The sequence below is a fragment of the Nelumbo nucifera genome, chromosome 7 (genome assembly GCF_055504915.1).
Source record: "Nelumbo nucifera cultivar China Antique chromosome 7, China Antique-T2T, whole genome shotgun sequence".
In the NCBI taxonomy this organism is placed as follows: Eukaryota; Viridiplantae; Streptophyta; class Magnoliopsida; order Proteales; family Nelumbonaceae; genus Nelumbo; species Nelumbo nucifera.
Window position 1 is genome coordinate 26,110,041 of NC_142655.1, and position 20,375 is coordinate 26,130,415.

A 20,375-nucleotide genomic window follows, 5' to 3' on the forward strand; every position below is an offset into this window, starting at 1 on the left:
TTTTTTAATAAATTTTTTCTTTTACTGTGAAAAATAAATAAATTAGTCCAAGACCTAGAGAAACTTTCAAATGTCATAGTATCCTGAAAACAACATCCAAGTTAGGACACTGGGATAATCCATGAACTGGATGACCACACTGACAAGAATGTGTGTGTGTGTGTATGTGTATGTTTAAATTCTAACATCCTCGTCTCAATCAAATCAAGTATGTATTTCCTCTATGAAAGGCTTATTTTTTGTCTTAGAGAATTGTAGAGAAGATGGGCCGAATGGCCCATAGACTGTCATTTCATGTTATGTTATGTTTCTCTTTGTTGTGGGCCTTATTCTGGGCCCATACTCTGTATTGTTCTGTTTTTGTATTTTCCTGCCCACTCAAGGGCCTCTCTGTAATTTGTCAAAGATTAACTTATTAATAAGATGTTTAGAGTGTTAGAGAGGGGTTATGTTCGAACCTCTTACACTCTAACACTCATTGCCGCCAGCTCTCTATTCTCTTCCTTTCTTGTTTGTTTTTCTGGTTTGCATCTAATCTCAAACAGTTCCATACATCAAGTGGGCTGTTTTTCAACTTGGTATCAGAGCAGGCCATTGCTTGGCGTGTCCCTCATGTGGTTCTAGTTCAGCCAACTACATGAGGAGGTTCTAGGGTTGAAAGTTTACAGTCATCCGCCTGGTTCTTGGAGGTCATTGGAGGGTGCCCAAGTTTCTATACACTTGGAGAAGGGTTTGGTGACCAGGAAGAATCAGAGAGCAAGTTGTTTGGCCTGATTTGAAATCAGAGAAAAAGAATTTCGAAGCTAAGAGAACAAGTGTTCGGCCTGGTTTATAGTTCAAACCAGAGACTCTCTTACTGTAAGTCTTTTCTCAGTCCTTTGCTGGGTTATTTTTTGTTGTTTGGGAGGACTGTTAAAGCATTTACAGCCCACCTCCATTCGGCCCACTATTGCTGGACTGATTCTACTCAGAAATTTCTGGGTTGTTTTGGAAGTGCTATTCGGCTGATTATTGGACTGCCAAGCTGCTGAAACTGATCTAAAACTAAGTGGTACTAGTCTCATCTTCATCTCAGCCTCTTCTTGGACCTATACTGAACACTTTGAAGTGGTTTCGTCTAGTTAACAGTAGGCTGTTAAGTACTGCACACTGAGTGTTCGACAAAAGGTCTCTTAAGGACTGTGGCCCCTTTTTTCTTCTCTTTGGGACAACGACTGTTGGGAACCTGAAATACCTTGTGATTGGAGGTTTGCTGGGTGTCCTTTGAAGGCTGAAACAGTAAAGAAAGAACTACCACCGAACTGGACTGTCACAGTTATCAAGATTGAACTGATTCTGTGAGCTAGTTGTTGTTGCCTATTCAGCCCAAACTAAACTCATCAAGACCCCGGTACCTTGGGAAACCTATTGAAAATCCTAATTGGAGCCTTTACATGATGGATTTCTCAAGCCTTGAAAACAAGAATGCTGCTGAATATGGACAGATTTTGGGAACCCCAACTGATTCTATGCTGGCTGTAACTACAGTTAAGCTTGATGGGACCAACTACTTGGCTTGGTCACAATCAGTGAAAATCCATATTTGTAGCAAAGGAAAATGGGGTTTTATTTCTGGGAGCAAGAAAGCTCCTCCAGAGGATGATCCATCTTATGAGAGATGGGTGCAAGAAAACTACACAGTGATTGGGTGGCTTGTGAACTCAATGCAGCCACAGATTAGTCAACATTATCTGTGGATGAACTCGGCATAGTTTTCCCATATTAGTCAACATGTCACTTTAATATGTAGGAAAAACCATAGTTTTCCCAGATCTTTAGCATGAAAACGTTGATATAGAAACATCTTCAATCATCACTACCTATAATCACAATATTGTCAACATAAACCACCAAAACAATGTGTCAAATCTTGGAAGTCAGGCAAAAAATAGAGTAATCAGGTTAACATAATTTTAGGCCAAAATCAATCACTACTTCACTAAACTTACTAAACTAGGCATGTGGATATTGTTTTAGACAATGCCTTATTAAGCAAGCAAGCTAACCCAAACTCCTTAATAAGAATCACAATAGCAATGTTAGATTGGATAGAAGTAGATGCTTATGTCTTCATAGAGAGATGCCTGATGAGCATAAGCAATGGCTTTTGTAGTGAACATTCTACATAACTCAACCATATGTCTGCCACATCTACAATGGAGCATATATGGATCCCATAAATATCCCTGCAATACATATGGCCCTCAAGGACATAGTGAAAAACTTATTATTCATGGTTCTATCATGATTACAACTTCCTATTATTTCAGTACTGCAATGACCACTAATAACTATATGGGTCGGCTACAAAAATCCTGTTTTTCCATTCCATTTTGTTTAGCAAGGATCAAAATTTCGTTACCTATCGGTCGATATGTATCGTATTGGATCCTTCCTGACCCTACAGGGGGTGTTTCGGGTTGGCAAGTGGTTCAGAGGGTAGACCAGCCTTAAACCGGCCCATCTGAACCAGTTTCGGAAAAAAAAACACAAAAAATATTACCGATACAGGCCGGTACACTCTACCGGCGTATCGGCCTGTATCGATATTTTGAACCTTGATGTTTAGTGGTAGTGTGTCACTTCCAGGGAATGACCTAGCATGAGCACAAAAAGACAATTCATGATCCGTGACCATACGAGTTTGGCCAAATTTTAATGCTGTTTGTCAACCTAAAACAACCCTCCTTTATCTAGGCTTGAGACCAGCAGTGTAAGACAAGTTTACACTGGCGGAGTTCATCACTCTAGTAAACTACTTAGCCAAAATGGCCATGCATACAAGTAGCATGTGGCTCTGATGGTCTCATCCTCAAAAGTTTAAGAGAAAAATTCCTCTATGTAAGACAACTCTGGACCACCGAGAATTTGTTTTTTAACTGGCTCAACTTTAGTCTATTCCTGGAAAATAAATTACAACATAAAAAAAAAAAAAACCATTCCTTTAGTTGTTGTTTCATAGTAATGTTAGAGGTAATAGGCTGGTAAATATTAAGTTCTTTGCATAGCCCCATCATCTCAAAAAAATAGTTTTCAAGTGTTTTACCTTCCTATATAAAATAGGTGCAACTTGTAAGGCCAACTATGTTGTATGGAGCAGAGTGTTGGTTATATTCTCATATTCATGCATTACATGCACCTCTTGCATAAGTATAGTAAATTTGGTGATGTGGTTGTCTATAATATATGTATCTAATGGGCAGATCTGGGCTTCTGCCTTGTCAAGCTACCCCTGAAGTCATAGCGAGTGCATGGGCCTGAGCTGAAAATTCCTCCTGGGTTGTGGCTTGTCCTTGTGCTCTATCAGAAGGACAGGATTAGAAATGAAGTCATATGCAGGAACCTAGTAGTTCCAATAGGTGATAAAATGAGAGAAGTAGATTGAGATGGTTTGGTCATGTGCATAGAAGACCATCTACAGCACCTGTTAGAAAAAAGTAATCTATTACAAGTTGAAGGGACTAGAAGAGCTAGGGGCAGACCAAAAAGGACTTGGGCGGAAGTAATAAGAAATGATTTAAAGGCTTATAAGTTAACAATGAAATGAAAGGATATGGCACTGAACAGAATGGAATGGTGAAACAGGATTCATGTAGCTGACTCCATATAGATGGGACAAGGCTTAGATGATGATGATCATAGAGAAAGAAAGATTGAGATAGCTGACAAATCCATGTACTATTGTTACTCTCCAAGTACATCTTTGCTTGCTCCCTTATCCATCTAGAAGTGTCTAAGAAGATTGATTACTATTGAATTTTGATGTAATTGAGTTCCATAGCCAAGTCATAATTAGGGTATCTTCCCGTACCTAATCGAAATACGTAGAAGTACCAAATTCTAGCTATTGGTCAGTCAAGTACTTCAATTTTCCTTTGGCAGTAAAAAATGCAACAGCTGATTTTGCCACTTCCTAATTACTTTTAACTTAATGAAGGTCATTTGGATAAGCAAAAATTCTGGTGACATCACAACAGCAGACTTGGAGTCCATTTTCACTCATTCCTTTCAACATCAAGTTATCAGTAGTGTTTTGAGTTTGGTACTCAATCTCAGACAACCGCACAATCAGAAGAGGAATCAGAAACCCTATTCCAAGATAGAATTTGCACTCACAGGATATCATAATTCTCACCAGAAAAACTGAATCAACCAGCACTAGTGTGTCTCATGATCTGAATCGAATTCTCCCTCTTGGTTCCATGGACAGTTCATCACTTCATCAGATGACTAACAAAGAGAAGGAAAGACAGGGGAAGAAGAGAGGAGGTGATCAGGCTTCAGTCCCTCTTGATATTTCCCAAGTAGAGAACAGAAATATATAAACATCTGGAAACTGAAGAACTAACCAGAACAAAAAGCGGCTGACATTTCCCATGCTTTGATACAGACCTATATACAATGCCACTCAAAATCTAAAAAATAGAGAAAGATAACTAAAAATCTCCTAAATATATGTAATCGAGATTCTCTAGGCAATCAGAAATCATAGGTACAAAATATTTGGGATTAAGGTTTTAGTGAAGTCCAAAGATGAATACTACAAGCATTATTTCTTTTTGTAAATATTTCCTTTTAAGTCCTTTCATAAAATGGCTTAACAGGCAATCCTTACTCATACTTCCTTCACAATTGTGTTTTTGTTAGCAAATTCTTTGTGGGTCTTAAGTGCTTATTTTAATTTCCTTTTCCACAGGTACTTCTGGAAATGCTTCCAACTTACTTTCACCATGTACAGAGATATGGGAAAACATTGTTGAACAAGATTTATGGGCTTCATGTTGTGAGACCAGATGGAGGTATTAAGGTAGAAGAACTTCTAAATGCATAGAAAATGAACAACTGAGGCAGCATACCCTCTTAATGAGATTTTACTCTATGACAGCTTTCCACGAGTACAAACAATTCAGTAATTGTTCTACCTACCAACCTCTCAACTTAACAGAGCCTTACCTCCAACTATGTGGGATAGGCTACATGAATCTTGGCTTGCCATTGCACACTATCAAGAAGCGTGTCTTTTATAAAATTGTAAATTCTTAGATTGTTTCTTATTACTTAAGCCTATTTCTTCTTTGGCCTTCTCCTTACTCTTTTATGGCTTCATTACTTGCACCAAGATATTCCTCACCATTGCAGTCTTTAGATACAATATTTGATACCACCCTACTACCCTAGATCATGACATGCCTTCACAAATCACCAATAAATCCTTTAACTGGTGTGCCACTGCCACCTCTTGGATGCTTCCCACAGCCCAGGCCTTAGCAACCAAATCATGGAGCTAGAGTGAGAGCAGGAGCCAAAATGGAAACATTAAATTGCAAATTTTGAAAAAGTTTAATGATTTGTAGTGGCTTCATGAATACTTATTTTATTTTCGGTATTTAATGAATACTTATTTTATATTGTTCACACACACACGTTAAATTGCCAAATTTGAAAAAGTTCAAACATTTGGAGTGGGATTCATGAATACTTATTTTAACACACACACACATTTTGTAGAAAGATTGGGCTGAATGGGCCTTAACTTGCCTCTTTCTATTGTTTAGTCTTTAACTGTCTTTTCTTATAATGGGCCTTTAGGTATTAGGCCATCTTTTACTCTTTTTGTTTGTGTTTAGCTGCCCCATTGGGGGCATCTATGTAATTTAAATTTTATTAGTTTTCAGCTTTTAATAAAAGTAATCAAGGGGCTGGAGAGATATGATTGGATTCTTCTCCTTCTCCCTCTTTCTCCCATCTTTCTTCTTCCTCTCGCTCTGATTCTCTCTCTCTTACTGTATTTTCTCTTGAACAAACACCATCTTGTCTGTTTATTTTTCTTCTCTTTTATTGGGTCCAACTACTTGTAGTGTTAGTTTAATCAAAGATTTGCATTGATTTTCATAGGCAAGTGTAGCCCCTATATTCAGGCCCAAGATTTTTGTTGTTACTCCATTGAAGGCCTAGTATTTACTTTGGTGCAATTCCATTACTTGATTCTGAATAAGGGCATGACTCCTTTAACTAGCTATCATTCTTTGTATGTTTCATTCTCTCTTTTTTCCATTATATGTAAGAGCTTTGATCATCCCCAAAGCTATGCTACATCTTATTGTTTGCAAGTGAAAAATCATACCATCATAGCTTTACACCAAGTTGGCTGGTTGAGGTTGTGATAGGCAAATACCACTTCTAATAAAAGGGAAATTCTATAAGGGCACTAAACAAATGCCTAGAGGTGCAGAGTGTAGGTATAGCATATGTTTGATATGCTTGTACCTTTTAAGCTAGGTTTTTATAATAAGAATGTTATAAATAAAGGTGGAAGTAACATTATATCATGCTCCCCATTATATATTAACATAATATAAAGGGTGAAAACCCTCCGAATTTGTTTATTGTAGTTTAAAAAAGAATGCTACAAGTGGAAGTGGGGGCATCATAGCTTTGATTTCTTTTAATGTATTACATTCTTTTGAATATGATATGAAACATTTGTTTACATTAATGCTGTGCAATTTATGTGAATTGTTTACTCTGAAATGTTGATTTGCAACTTTGCAAATGATATATTTATGGCTGATGATACTTATATAACTATAGATGATGATACTTAATGTGATGATACTTATTATTATTATTATTATTATTATTATTATTATTAGTAGAAAATATGAAATTTTCTAATTTCTATTTTTAGTATATTTTTATTTATATTATCTTATTTTTAATTCTTTATTAATTAAAAATGAATGTTACTTAGTCTAATGGTAAAAGCTTGGGTCAGCAAGCATGAGAACGTGGGTTAAGCCTATGAACAACCACTTTGTGCAAAACAATGCCAAAGGTTAAAACCAATGTTCAAAAGGCGTGGGAGGTGTATGCCTGGAGGCACGCTTCTAGGCAAGGTGCCCCTAAAATGCCATGAGGCGTGTGCCAAGGGCACTGACACCTCTGAGGCATACGCCTCATATACTTTTTTCATGAGGCATACACCCCATGTGCCTCATGCACACCTCATGTAAAAAGACAAAAAAAGAAGAAAAAAGAAAGAAGAAAAGAGAAAAAAGGAAAGGAAAGGAAAAGAAGGGGAAGGGGAAGAAAAAGAAAGAGAAGAATAAAGAAAAGAAAAGGAAAGGGAAGATAAGGGGAAAGAAAGTGGGCCGGGGGCCCCCCAGCCCCCCTTTTCAATGCAGCCCCAAGACCCCCCCCCCTCCTCCTTCAACTAGTGCTATGCATCTTCATTTTTCTTAATATAAAAGATTTTTATTAAAAATAAAGAAAAAAGAGATTTTTCTTCCTCATCCCCCTCCCTCCTCTTAAGCCTCCTTGTGTTCGGGAGGCTTACGCCTCTTACGTTCTGAACTATGCCTCACGCCTCTAGGTAGTGGAATGCCTCGTGTCATGGCTACGCGTTTTAAAACATTGGTTAAAACTTAGGACCATATCCAGCCTACCCTTCCCAAGGCCCCAAATAGCTTGAACTAACATTGGATAATGGCCATATTAATTAAAAAGCAAATCCATTTTCGGGAAGCTTACACCTCACACCTTGGGATGGTAGAATGCCTCAAAACACGCTTCTGTGTTTTAAAACATTGATAATGAGACCAAGCTAGCTTGAGACTCCTAACTTACATAACTTCGTAGCTAAGGCCCATGTCCAGAAGCCTAATTGTCAAGCTGGGATGAAATGCCCAGCCTGAAAATATCACAACATAAGCTGAGGTTGGCTCAATAATATCAATATCATGGTAAGGAAACAAGGGGAAATGAAAAGAAATCCAAGAAATGGATCAATGATACCCAAGGTTCAAAGTATCAATACACCATATCGTATCACGGAGCCCCCAGAACACTGAATACTTAATGCTTGCATACATGGCCTATTTTAAAGGTTAATACCCCTCCTAAGGATGTCCTGAACCAATTTTCAAAACTTAATTCTTAGTGTAAGTACTTTGTCCATTTGAAAATGCCCGATACACAAATTGTGTGTCAAGCATATTGATGTTTTGAACCATGATGACCATTGGTATCTACAAAACCATCTTACAAACTTTTAGTTCAATAATCTTTTGGCTCCCATTTTAGAAAATTGATTGAACCTTTTCTCATGGGCAGGCATATTTTTCCGTAATGAGGAACATATTTCATTCAGATTTATGCATTCATAAGCGCTTCGCTTTGAAGGGTTCCTCACAACGCCGATCCTGCAGTAGAGTGGTGATTGACGAGGCTACCACATTCAAGGATCAGGATCTTGATTTTGTTTTCTACCTTGATCCATCAACTCGACACCAGGTCTTAACGTAAGCATGTAAATTACTTGCTTCATTAAGCATGTTACTCATTCATGAAAAAGAAAATTACAAAGAAGATGAGAAAGGGAGTGTGTGGTTTTTCAGAATTTTTGCTCATCTTTATTGTTGGGATATTTTGGTTTCTTTGAATACAGGATGAATTATTTTTTTTTTTAAGCTTCTAAGGAAGAGTTAAGTGTAAAAAGTGGATCAAGCTGCACTTTGTCCCTTTGTCATACACATTGAACATGTGCCAGGCATTTGGGTTGCGTCTAGGATATTTTCTTAGAAAACAAAAGTTAGAAGGATCCTAACAGGATGACTGTCTAAATGGTTACAAAAATATTACAGAGGTCCCCTTGTTTGTATTACCTGAGAGGGTAACATTTTGGCAAAAGAGATCTCCTAGATGGAACCAGTTGAGTGGTGCTTCCTCACAATCCTACATGTCATAGGATATAGAGCAGGTTTGAAGATGATCAAATCATTCATGTGTAATAGGCTAAGAGAAAATAAAGATTAAGAGAGGAATATAATAGAGAATGATAGTAGATGAGTTATATCTTTTTTTTTTTCTAGTCAAGTATAATCACACTAAACTCAATACAAGGCCCTCAAATGAGCCACACTAAAGTAGAAAATTATTTTGGGCATTACAGCCAAAGGACAAAAGAAACCAAAAAGCAATATTTTTAATTTCCAAATCATGTATATAACATTGTTATGGACTTCAGCAGACTTTTTTCCCCAATCTAAACACTCATGCACTCTGCAATTCCTTCCTAGAGATGGTAAGACTTTGAGACTAAGTAAAACTTCTAAAGGACTTTCTACAAATAGACATTTGACTCTACATATCATCTGAGAAGAAAACTTCTTAGACCAAGACCTATCAAAATAAATCCTAATATAGAAAATCCCTTCAAAGACTAGTCTGATTTCTATAAATCAGCAAAATCCATGTCCAAATCATACAATCTTGAACTTTTTGGATAGATAACAAGTAACCGTTCAATGATACCAAACTGAAATAAAGGGGTAAGTCTGATTTCTATAAGAAGTGTTGTAAATTTGAGTAATGAACTTTGAGATGGTTCTCTATCTGTTTTAGGGCCAAGGTCCAGTTAATTAACCTGCAACCTTGAATATTAACTCCTTGGATGGTTTGTTACAATTCTCCCATCCACAAGCAGATGTTCTTTGTCTAAGGGATACTGGTTTATTCTTGATTTTACCAGGCAAATTAAACATGATTGTGAGTTTCTGGAAGCAGCAGGCATCATGGGTTACAGTTTCTTGTTGGGACTGCATGTTGGAACTCCATGTCAAGGTGATATGTCATGCTCTAGAATATTGATCACCATTCACTGCAGGACTTTGTGAATATGTTCACAGATGTTTATGACTTCAATGCTCCATTAAAGACCTAATGTTTCAACATATCTTGCAATTATACTATAATATGGTTTAGTCATGGACATAGAAGACCATACATCACCTGTTAGAAAAAGTGATGTTACAAGCTGAAGGGGCTAGCAGAGCTAGGGGCAACCCAAAAAGGACTTAAGTGGAAGCAATAAGAAATGTTTTAAGTGCCCATAATTTAACAATGATGGATATGACATTGAATGGAATTGAATGGCAAAACAGCATTTGTGTACCTAACCCCTTTATAGATGGGACAAGGCTTAGATAATGATGATTGGGAATCACTACAAGATTGTAGAACTATTTTTCCTATTTTTTGGTAGCATCTTAAGTTTGAATCCAACTTGGTGGACCACGTTGGGGTTAGGGCCAAATTAGATCCTAGGAGTCAGACTCCCAGTCCAAGGCCTAGCTACCCACATGGACTGGGCTTGGGGCTTGGGCCGTGAATAAGTTATCAGAGAATTAATTATATAGTATGCATACAAGTATATAGTGTGAATATAAACAATGTCATTACATATAGTACCTACATGTTTTAAAAGGTGAGACACACTCAGGTTGAATCAGGCTCAGCCTGACCATAGGCTACCTAAGTTTAGGGGTGCAAGTCAGGTTTGCCCGAGTATTCATTTTACACTGCTTTGGATTTGGGCTTTCTGGCCAGGCCCATTCAAATTTTGACGAAACTGCAACCTTATCCCACCCAAGTTGCACCCCCTACATAATTTCTCAACCCAAGCCCAACCTGGCAAGGTCTGAGGCCTGAAAAATCCAAGCTCAACCTATGGACATGCTCAGATTGGGATGCCCAGGCTGGACCCTTTGTAAAAAGATGACCTTTTAATATTGCTTCAATATATTCAGCTTAACATAAAAAATATTAATTTCTTATAAAAATTAGGATAGAATTGTTATTCATCAAAAAAAAGGGATAGAATATTTAGATGCATGAAGGAAAATATTACATGATCCTATCAGGATCATTTATATTCGTTTCTCTTTTACATTGTACCTATAATAGCATTGGACCTTTGCGTTAAATTTTTGCTTGCTATTTTTATTCTTATTTTCTATCTCCTGTAGATTTAGAAGGAAGTCCCACCCAAAAGAACTCATTACTCAATGAATATTCAAGGACATGTGAGGAGCAAGTCTCAACTCCTGATAACAACTATCAACAGCCTCACACTCACAGGTACAAGATTTCTTGTTTTTCCATCGAAAAAGGGGTATTTTTGTATGAGGTGCTTTCTTAATCTTGTGAGTACAATGGTGTCTCTATTAGAGTCAAGAGTATTTAATCAATATAAACTTCACTTTAGATGGTTTCTATATCAGAATGGGTTCATTTTTTTGCATTTCTTTTTTGTTTCTCCAGAAAAAAAAGGGGATTTTAGATTCATCACATGGAATGATGTTTTACATCAGTCAGATGTATCAAGAACTTGGTAGGTCAATAGTTAAGGCACAATATTTCAAAGAGCATAGAAATTGGATATCTTTCTTGGCCAATTCTGTAGCAAAATGAGCAAAAACATCGACTGCTAAAGCACTTTAAAGGCCTAAGGACACAATGTACACAAATGAAATTAGGATGTTATGCTATAACTAGTGAAATCTGTGTTGAAACCTATCATTTGGACCTACTTGAAAGGATTAAATCAGAAAATAGATGTTTTCTGATTTAATTCAGTAGAAAAAAGAAGAGAGAAAGAAGGGTCACGAAGAGAAGAGGGAAGAGAAGAAAGGGTTCGGCTGAATTATGTTTCTAGCCGCCCACTAAGTCTTATTTATATTGTAAGCTATTACAATGACTAGTTACCTTAATACCTTTACTTAAAAATAAAAGGAAGACAAACAAGGCTCAACCAGATCAACTATTTTAACTAAAAAAAAAAAAAAAGATAAACAGCAAATATAAAATGTGGTGTTGGAACCCCACACACACTAAAAGCCTATCAGCTATCTCTACAGACCCTATGAATGGACCGCTTTTGCATCCATCTACCTGTGCTGAGCTTTATAGCACTAATTAGTTAATGCCTCGTACTACAGATACCTATTTTGTTTGGGACCCACCATCGACACGGTAAGTCTTGGGGCATCTAGACTGGGTTTTCTTTTTATTTCATTTTGAAAAACCAATTTTGGTTTTATCTGCAACTAAACAACAGTCTATCTAAAAGAATGTAACCAACATGAATGTCACATCTTGAAAGCCTTTCTTCTGGTTATTTTATTTGAATTAGGAAGCTAAAATAGACTTGAATTGTAATCAAAGGATATGCACCAACTTCCTAATCTGAATTAGGAAGCAACATAATTTTAGAGAAAGAGTGCTACCGGCACCACTCAACATATATTTTATTTTGAATAAAAATTGTTTGAAGGAGAAGCTTCTTGTCTGAGGACTTTGCTTATACATATTAGGTTTCTTGAAACTGTACCGGTTATTATTTATAGGTTTTTTTGTTATTCCTGTTGAACAAATCTTCACCTGAGCTGCATCGTCATTGTTAGAGTTCTGAAGAATTTATGCATTTTAGGTATTAACCTCAGGACTAACCTGTAGCAATGGCATTTTACTTCACTATCTAATCCAACATATAATGTAAACTGAACCTTGTTAGCCCAATAAAACATAGAGGCTTATTAGAATATCAAAAAAGAATTACAATATTCTATATAGTTATTTGATTGTCATAGTATGGAAATGAATGTGCGTGTGTATTGGGTGGGGGGAGCGAGGGGTCAAAGTAGGTGAAAATGAAATGAAAGAAAGTAAACTACCCATTTGGGAGTGCTTATTTTTAATTTAGGCCAGGACTACACCAGTAAGCACATGTGTGCGTTTGGATAAAAAGACGAATAAGTGCTTATAAAGGCAAAATTTTTGGCTTGTTTTTAAGGCTTTTTTACAAGTGTTTATTGCACTTCTGGCCCGTCTCGGCCCACCACATAATTTTCAAAATACCTAAATTCCCCCATTTGAAATAAGCGCTTTCTCAAAGGGTGCAACTTGGGCAGGCCCAGGCTGAAATTTTGCATGGAATGAGCTTGGATTTTTGGTCCTCGGGCTGGGTTCAGGCCCAAGAAATTGGTTTTTTTCTTTATTTTTTGGGCCGGACCTGGGCCTAGCCCTTAGGTATCCCAAGCCTAGTCCAACTATATCAATCTGGAACCAGGCCCAACCCGAATGTACCAAATTATAGTACAGGCTGGGGTCGGGTTGGGAAGATCAGGCCTAACCTCGGCCTCAAGTCTTAAATCCAAATTTTAGTGCTGGGCTCGAATTGACCATAAACCTAGCCCAACCCGCCAGACTTGCACCCCAAATTTAAGGACTCACAATTTAACCGTGGACATGACTCGTCAAAGAGTGGAATAACAAAACTGAATTTGGCATAGCCAACCCCGTTTAGTTGGGATAAGGCTTTACTATTAATATGGGGGCATGAATCTGCTACCAACGAGCTATTCCCGCATCTCCACCCATGAGACATTACAGCTTTACATTGGGAATATCTCCCCTGTCATTCACGGGGAGATGTTCTCAATACACGGTGGTGGTGCTCTATGAGTAGGTATGTGGGACCAACTTGTAGGTAGCAAATCCCGAGTTGGCTCATGCTTTTGGAAAGTCAAGTTACTCGGTTCATGTTTTAGGTATTAAAATTCTTTGGGCCTTATACGCAAAGTTTTGAAATATATCTAAAATTTTAATATTGTTAAATTTGTTCTCTATTTTCTTATTTTACAAAATGAAAATAGTAATTTACCTAATCTCCAACATTGTGGCAAAAAGTCTTGTCATTTTTTCAGAGTGTAAGGTGAACCGACACCTGAAATGAGGGCTTTGGAAATTTTGAATGGGGGACAGTTGGGGTGTCGTAATTTATTCCACACAAGAACATGGAATGGTTCTCTACATGGCCAAGTTTCAGAAAATATTAATGTCCTTATTATGTACATGCATTAGGTTTGGCTTGTATGTGGTACATGAATTAGGTTGGTTTTGGTTTATTATTTATGCTAATCTGAGAGGTCAGGTCGGTTTTGGTTTGATCATTTATACAACTGATCAAAACCGAATTGACCCGGCCATAGGTGCATATTAATATTTTATATTTCAAATTATATTTTTTTTAATATGGGAGAGTGAAAATATTCTTATATTTCCTAGTTTAAAATATTTTATATTGTATTTTTTAATTTACTTTTTAATAATACCATTACAATTCTTTAAATTTAAATTTAATTTTTAAAGTTAAATTTTTTGAATCAACCAACCCAAACTGATATAACCTAAGTTGGCTAATTTTCATCATTGGTCGGTTGGTTTCAGGTGACCAATTCCCTAACTCGACCAAATTGGCTCGGTTGGCCAAATAGCCTAAAACCGAATTGAACCATGAACACCCCTAGTAACTTAAATTTGTACAAACTTGTAAAATCATAAATAACATAAAATAATGTAAATAGACCAAATTACCCTTATTCATACAACCTTTCCTAACACTCCCCCAACTTAAAAGTCACCTACAACCCTATCAAGCACTTGGTGAACCAATCTACCCATTGATCATCTGACCACACAAAGCTTGTAGCCAACAATTTTTTCCAAACAAATGACAAACGATTTCTATATGTTTTGTTCTTTTGTGGAAAACTAGTTCTTTTGCGGAAACTTGATCAAAGACATTGTGCACAATTGCCTAATTATCACAATATAATTTCATGGGAGTGGATGTATTATATCCAAGTTCCCATAGCAAATGTTGAAGCCAAACTCACACATGGTGTATGCTATCACTTGATATTCTACTTTTGCACTACTTCTTGCCACCAACCCTTGCTTTTATATTTTTCCAAGTCACCAAATTACCACCAACAGATTTACACTATCCAATAATGGATCTTCTATCACCCACTGAACCAACCCAATACGCATTAGTATAGCTCTCAACCCTAAGTGGACATTTGCTTTATATAATAAACCATGACTAGCTCATCATCATAATCCAAACCTCATCTCAACTATTAGTCAATTGTCAGAAATAATAGGGTTAGTGTTAGTTAATTTTCAAATAGTAAGGGTATACTTAGTTAATTAGCTAAACCATAAGAATAATTTAAGAAATTTACCCTTTATTGTACAGCCAAGTTAAACTTACAAATCCAGGCCCGAGGTAACTACTTCAACCCATATAATGATTTTTTTAACTTGCACACCTTCTGCTCATTACCTTTGGCACAAAACCCGAAGGCTAAATCATATACACCTCCTTTAAATCACCATTCAAGAATGCATTTTTTATGTCTAATTGGTGAAGTTCCTAATCAAGATTAGCAACCAATAAAGAAAGATTCTGATAGAGTTTATCTTGGCTACTAGGGCAAAGGTCTCTACATAATTCACTCCATACACTTGTGTAAACCCTTTTGCCATAAGTACGACTTTCTACCTTTCTATCATACCATCAACCCTATGTTTCACTATGAACACCCACTTACATCCCACTAATTATTTTCCTTCAAGAAGGTCTACTAATTTTCAAGTGTCATTCTTGTGCAAGACATTAATTTCTTCCTTTAATTTCTTCCTTCATTACATATGTCCATTAAGTTATAAATAAAACTTTAGCCACGATCTTAGGAACATAAATGTTGTCAATGGAGGAAAGATAAGCACGATATAAAGGTAAATATAATCATAATACACAAAGTAAGATATAGAACGATTAGCAGCATAAGATTTAACACTCTTTCTCTTGACAATAGAAATAACAAGAACATCAATAGCAGAATGATCAATATCAAGAGGATGAGGCATATCAATAGGAACAAGTGTACCAAGCTGAGGAGGATTTAACTTTAGAGAGTCTGATGGTGTTGGCAACATAGTTTTAGGTTCCATGGCTCTTGAACTTTGCTGGCCCTTGTGGTGATGAAGAAAAACATGGAATGGAGGAGGATCAGGAAGAGAGGGTAGTTAAACCTAAGTGTGTTTCTCCTCAACCCTACATTCCCATTAAGGATAAATAGGGAAAAAAGGTTCACTCTTAGAAAATGATACATCCATGATGACATAAACTTTTGGGAAGCAGGATCATAGCACCAGTACCCCTTTTGAGGCAAAGGGTAACCTAGAAAAACACAAGGGATTAGCACAAGGGTCAAACTTACCATGAGTAGGAGACAAGTCATGGACAAAACAACGACGTCCAAAGATATGCATTGGAAAAGAGAACAAAGGGGCTTTGGGAAATAAAAGTTGATGTGGGTCCTTTTACTCTAGCAATCGAGATGGCATACTATTGATAATATATGCAACATACATAACAATATCCGTCCAAAAATGTTTCAGAACAAGCATATGTAATAATAATTCACAAGCAACCTCAAGAATATAACGATTTTTCCTCTTAGAAACACCATTTTGTTGAAGTATCTTAACACAGGAGCTTTAGTTTAGGGATCCACATGAAGTAAAGAACTCTGTGAGATCACATAAAGCAAAGTTTGTCTTTGTCATTCACTCTCTTTTAGAAGTCACCCTTCTTAAAAGAACCCCCTCCATTTCCACCTGTACCTCCCTTGACTACCAGGGTAATTGTTTCCCCCTTTGAACAATTCATCACACTTCTTTTATTCTCCTCAGATTGGACTAAGGCATAGACCTCCTAGATTGAAGGTAAGTCCTTACTTCCCAAGATTTATACTCTAATAGACTTATATAAAGGATTCAATCCCAAGAGAACAATAAATACCCACTACTAGGAGACAAGGGACTTATAAAATTTTGCATCTTCATCACAGTTCCAATTCACACTTTGATAGTGGTCCAACTCTTTCTAGATTGATGTCAGATCTAAGTAATACATTGAGAGACTCCTCTCTCCCTACTTACAAGTAGATGATTTATCTTGCAATTGGTATATCTTTGCATAGTCCCTCTGCTCTGAATAGGTAGATTTTGCTTGTTCTCATATTTCACAAGTTGTTTTAACCCACATAAATGTCTTTCTCACTTATGGTAGCAAAGAAACCAAAAGCCATGGCATCACCCCCATACTATTCTCTTGATCCCACCTATCATGTTTAGCACTTCTAGCTTTTGATTCCTTCACTTTACCATTGACATACCCTATTTTCCCCTAACAGTAATGTAGAGCTTAATTCCCCTAGATCATTCAAGGTAATTTAGTCCATTAAAGGGAAAAATAAACTCAGTAATTACAACCCACCATACTTCCAAATTATTTAATCACACCAACCACCAGGACAGACCACAAATAGTGAAGCCACACCAAAAATGGTCAAAACAAGTTATTTGTGACCTATAGAAATTCAATCTCTGGTATAAGGGTTATACGATCCACAAAAAAAATGGTCAAAACAAGTTATTTGTGACCTACAGAAATTCCATTCTCTGGTATAAGGGTTACACGATCCACAAAAAAAGTGATTTGAAAATCACAATACTTTCTCATAGCATCCAATTGTCTTAATTCATAGTTTTTTCTTGTATATGACCCAAAAGAAGGTAGAAAAAAAAAACAAAAAACGTGTATCAGTCGTAGGTTTATCCTTTTGATCTTAGTCTAGAGAAGATAACAAGATGAAGGAGAAAAAATTTGTTCGATCTACTCTCAAGCCCAGTAGTTTCGCTTTAATATCACATTAGCAAAAAAAATAGTAGAAATATGGAAGAATAATAGGAGAGAGAGAGAGAGAGAGAGAGAGAGAGGGAAGGGAGAAGAGAAGAGAAAAGGTTGAGAGGTGAAATCAGTTCTAGTGGTACCATGTTTTATTAATATATATAGAGTGAATAAGGCAAAAAGACTTTTATGCCCTTGTGGCACTTCTAGTACAGAAAATAGTTTTTCGAACAATTTTATTTTTCTCAACCAACTTTTTATAAGTTGCTGCATCATTCTAACTTTCTCACTCAGTTGTCTCCAAGTGGTCAATCTCATGCCATAAAGAGTTCATAGTAGAAAAGTAAACCAACACAAACTTTTGCCCTACTTAAGATTAGTTACTTCACTCCTTAACTCATATGCTCTAGCAACATCAAGAGGTTAAGAGTATATTTCTTTCGCATTATCCCAAATCTCCTTAGTTATCTTTAGCTAAAGGTAATTTCGATTAATGAGAGGTTACATGGCCAAGTCATCACAATGTAATTTTCTTGGACCCATTTACCATGAGAAGCATCCTTAATGTCTGGTTTCTTAGTGTCACTAGTCAAATACTATATCTTTCCTCTAATTGCCATCATGGTTGTTGGCACCACCAGTAGGGACTTTTTGATTCCCAATCGTGTTTTCCCTCTTCCTTTCCTTTCCTCTCTTCTCTCTTCTATTTACCTCCTCTTTTCTTCACTTTCTACTAAGCAAATTTGGTATCAAAGTGCATGTATTAGACTTGAGGACAAATCAATTAGGTGTTCTTCCTCTTTTCATGTTGTTTTCTAGATCAAAATTCAAAGAAACTCATTTACAATTGGTTTAAGAAAAGTTTTGTGTTTTTTTTTCTCTTCCTCTTGGTTGTTTGCCGCCACAATTAGAAAGGAAATGGAAGTTAATACCATAAATATAGGACTTAATGGGAAGGAATAGAATGAACTTAAAAATAGTACCCAAAAAAATTACATTTTTACCTTCACAATAAAGAGCAACCAAATTAAAAAATAAGGGTATCTTAGTCAAGAAAAAGTCCAAATTCTAGACCTCATTTCCACTTTTAATAATACTATAAATATAGATATAGATATAGATACAGATATAGATATAGATATATTAGAAAATGCTACTTTTGATGAAATACAAATTCAGTCTAACTTGGCAAAATTGCATCCACATTAATGCACAACACCCAATTACTTAAGGGCATTAAATAAATGAAAAGGCAAGTAGCATAGAATAAAATTGCATCTTATTTCCTATAGTTATAAATAAAGATTACCATATAATATTTGCATTCTATTTTATCAATGCTCAATACAATTTATTAGATTTATTATGTATACAACTATAATGGTGTATATACTCAACTGAACTCAAATAAACCTTGGCTACAAAAATCCTTTTTAGCCATTGCATTATTTCAAGCACCATATCTTTTGTCAAACCGTAAGTCCTTAGGTGTTTCTTACTACAAATTATAACCTTTTAAATGTATCTCTTTTAGAATCCTTACCTATTATCCTGTCCATTTTTTCATAGTTATGCAAGTTAACTTAAATGTTTTATTGTAGACCTAATAACCTCGGTGTAGAAATGCCTGCCCGTGCTGTCCGGCTTCAACGAAATGAGACACATCCAAAAGTAAACACAAGGGAATGTTACAATGTTTTTCTATACTTTGGAATTATCAATACTTTTCAGGGATACAATGTGTTGAAGCGTATTGAGCATGCTTATAAATCAATACAGTACGACTCACGATCAATTTCAGCTGTAAATCCTGGAGTTTACTCAACACGTTTCCAGGATTTTCTCTGTAAAGTGTTTCCAATAGATGATTCAGACTTCCAAGCTGTACAAACGAAAGAGACAAGAGATGACCCACTATAATATATGGTGGGCGCTAAGATGTATTATATCATTTGTATAAATAATTATAGCTATTGTATTTTCTATTTTATTCCCATTTAGGGATTGATTTGTAATTATAGAACAATATAATACATAGATAGATTGAAATATATATAGACTCTTTGGGGTGGGGACAACTAAATCATTACACCCCTTTAGAACCAGCTTTGTTTCTCTCTTTTCTCCCTCTTTATTGTAAACCATATTCTAACTTCTAACATACTTTAAAGCAAGTTTAGTTAGGATTTTTGGAGAAATCAAGTTGGAACTTGGAAGATTAGAAAGATTAATCAAGAGAGAAGGGACCAAATCTTTTTCCTCTAGTTGGTCTTAATGTAAGAACTGAATACATGTTTTAATTTTTCATTAATCTTCTTTGTTGGACCGTATATTTATATAATGAAGAAAAAGAGTTTTGTTAGGTTCATATTTACCATCTTACTAAAAAAAAATTGGGTTTTTGTGGAACTATTCTAGATGGTGTTTGATATCAATGTCATTTCTCCAAGGTGTTTCCTCCAAGTTAGTGCCATGTAGACATTTTCTCATATCCTCTATTTGGTTTAGTATTTTTCAAGAGTTTTCCAACCATTACAATCAATAGTTTCACCTTGGTTGTGTGTAAGTAGCTTCTTGAGAAAATGTCAAAATGAAGCTTCTTGTATTGGAGAAAACATTTTCTCCGTTTTGCCCATGTAGCACCTAATGGCACCAACTAGCTAACACCATATAATATTAAAAAAAAGTACACACAACTTGGAGTACTTTATCATTTCTCAAGGTGTTTCTATTGCCTAAGAAAACTGCACTGGTACCAAACATACCCTAGTCAGGGTATAGTTATTATAAGAAAGACATTATAAGAAATGCATTTTGAATTTCTAAAAAACATTTGGAATTTTGTTTATCCCTTTACTTTCTTTCTAATCATCAAACTTGAGTACAAATTGCATCGTTAAAGTAAAACATTATGGCCTCATTCTCTTTTCAGTAAATACTTACCTAGGTAAAT

General features: G+C 36.1%; 1 protein-coding gene across 5 annotated transcripts in view; it reads left to right on the forward strand.

The window, feature by feature from the left end:
- Positions 1–19,545, forward strand: part of PIPK10 (phosphatidylinositol phosphate kinase 10) — a 76,080-nt gene extending 56,535 nt beyond the window's left edge. For 2 of the 5 annotated variants that reach the window (XM_088892459.1, XM_010253265.3), the window contains exons 4-8: positions 4,736–4,846; positions 8,152–8,339; positions 9,569–9,660; positions 10,845–10,956; positions 19,024–19,535. In XM_088892459.1, the coding sequence (XP_088748585.1) occupies positions 4,736–4,846; positions 8,152–8,339; positions 9,569–9,660; positions 10,845–10,956; positions 19,024–19,342 (822 nt within the window). In that variant the 3' untranslated portion in view covers positions 19,343–19,535. Of the gene's footprint in view, positions 1–4,735; positions 4,847–8,151; positions 8,340–9,568; positions 9,661–10,844; positions 10,957–19,023 lie in introns of all 5 variants that reach the window. The other 3 variants (XM_088892460.1, XM_088892462.1, XM_088892461.1) reach the window with 3 other exon arrangements.
- The last annotated feature ends 830 nt before the right edge of the window (positions 19,546–20,375 follow it).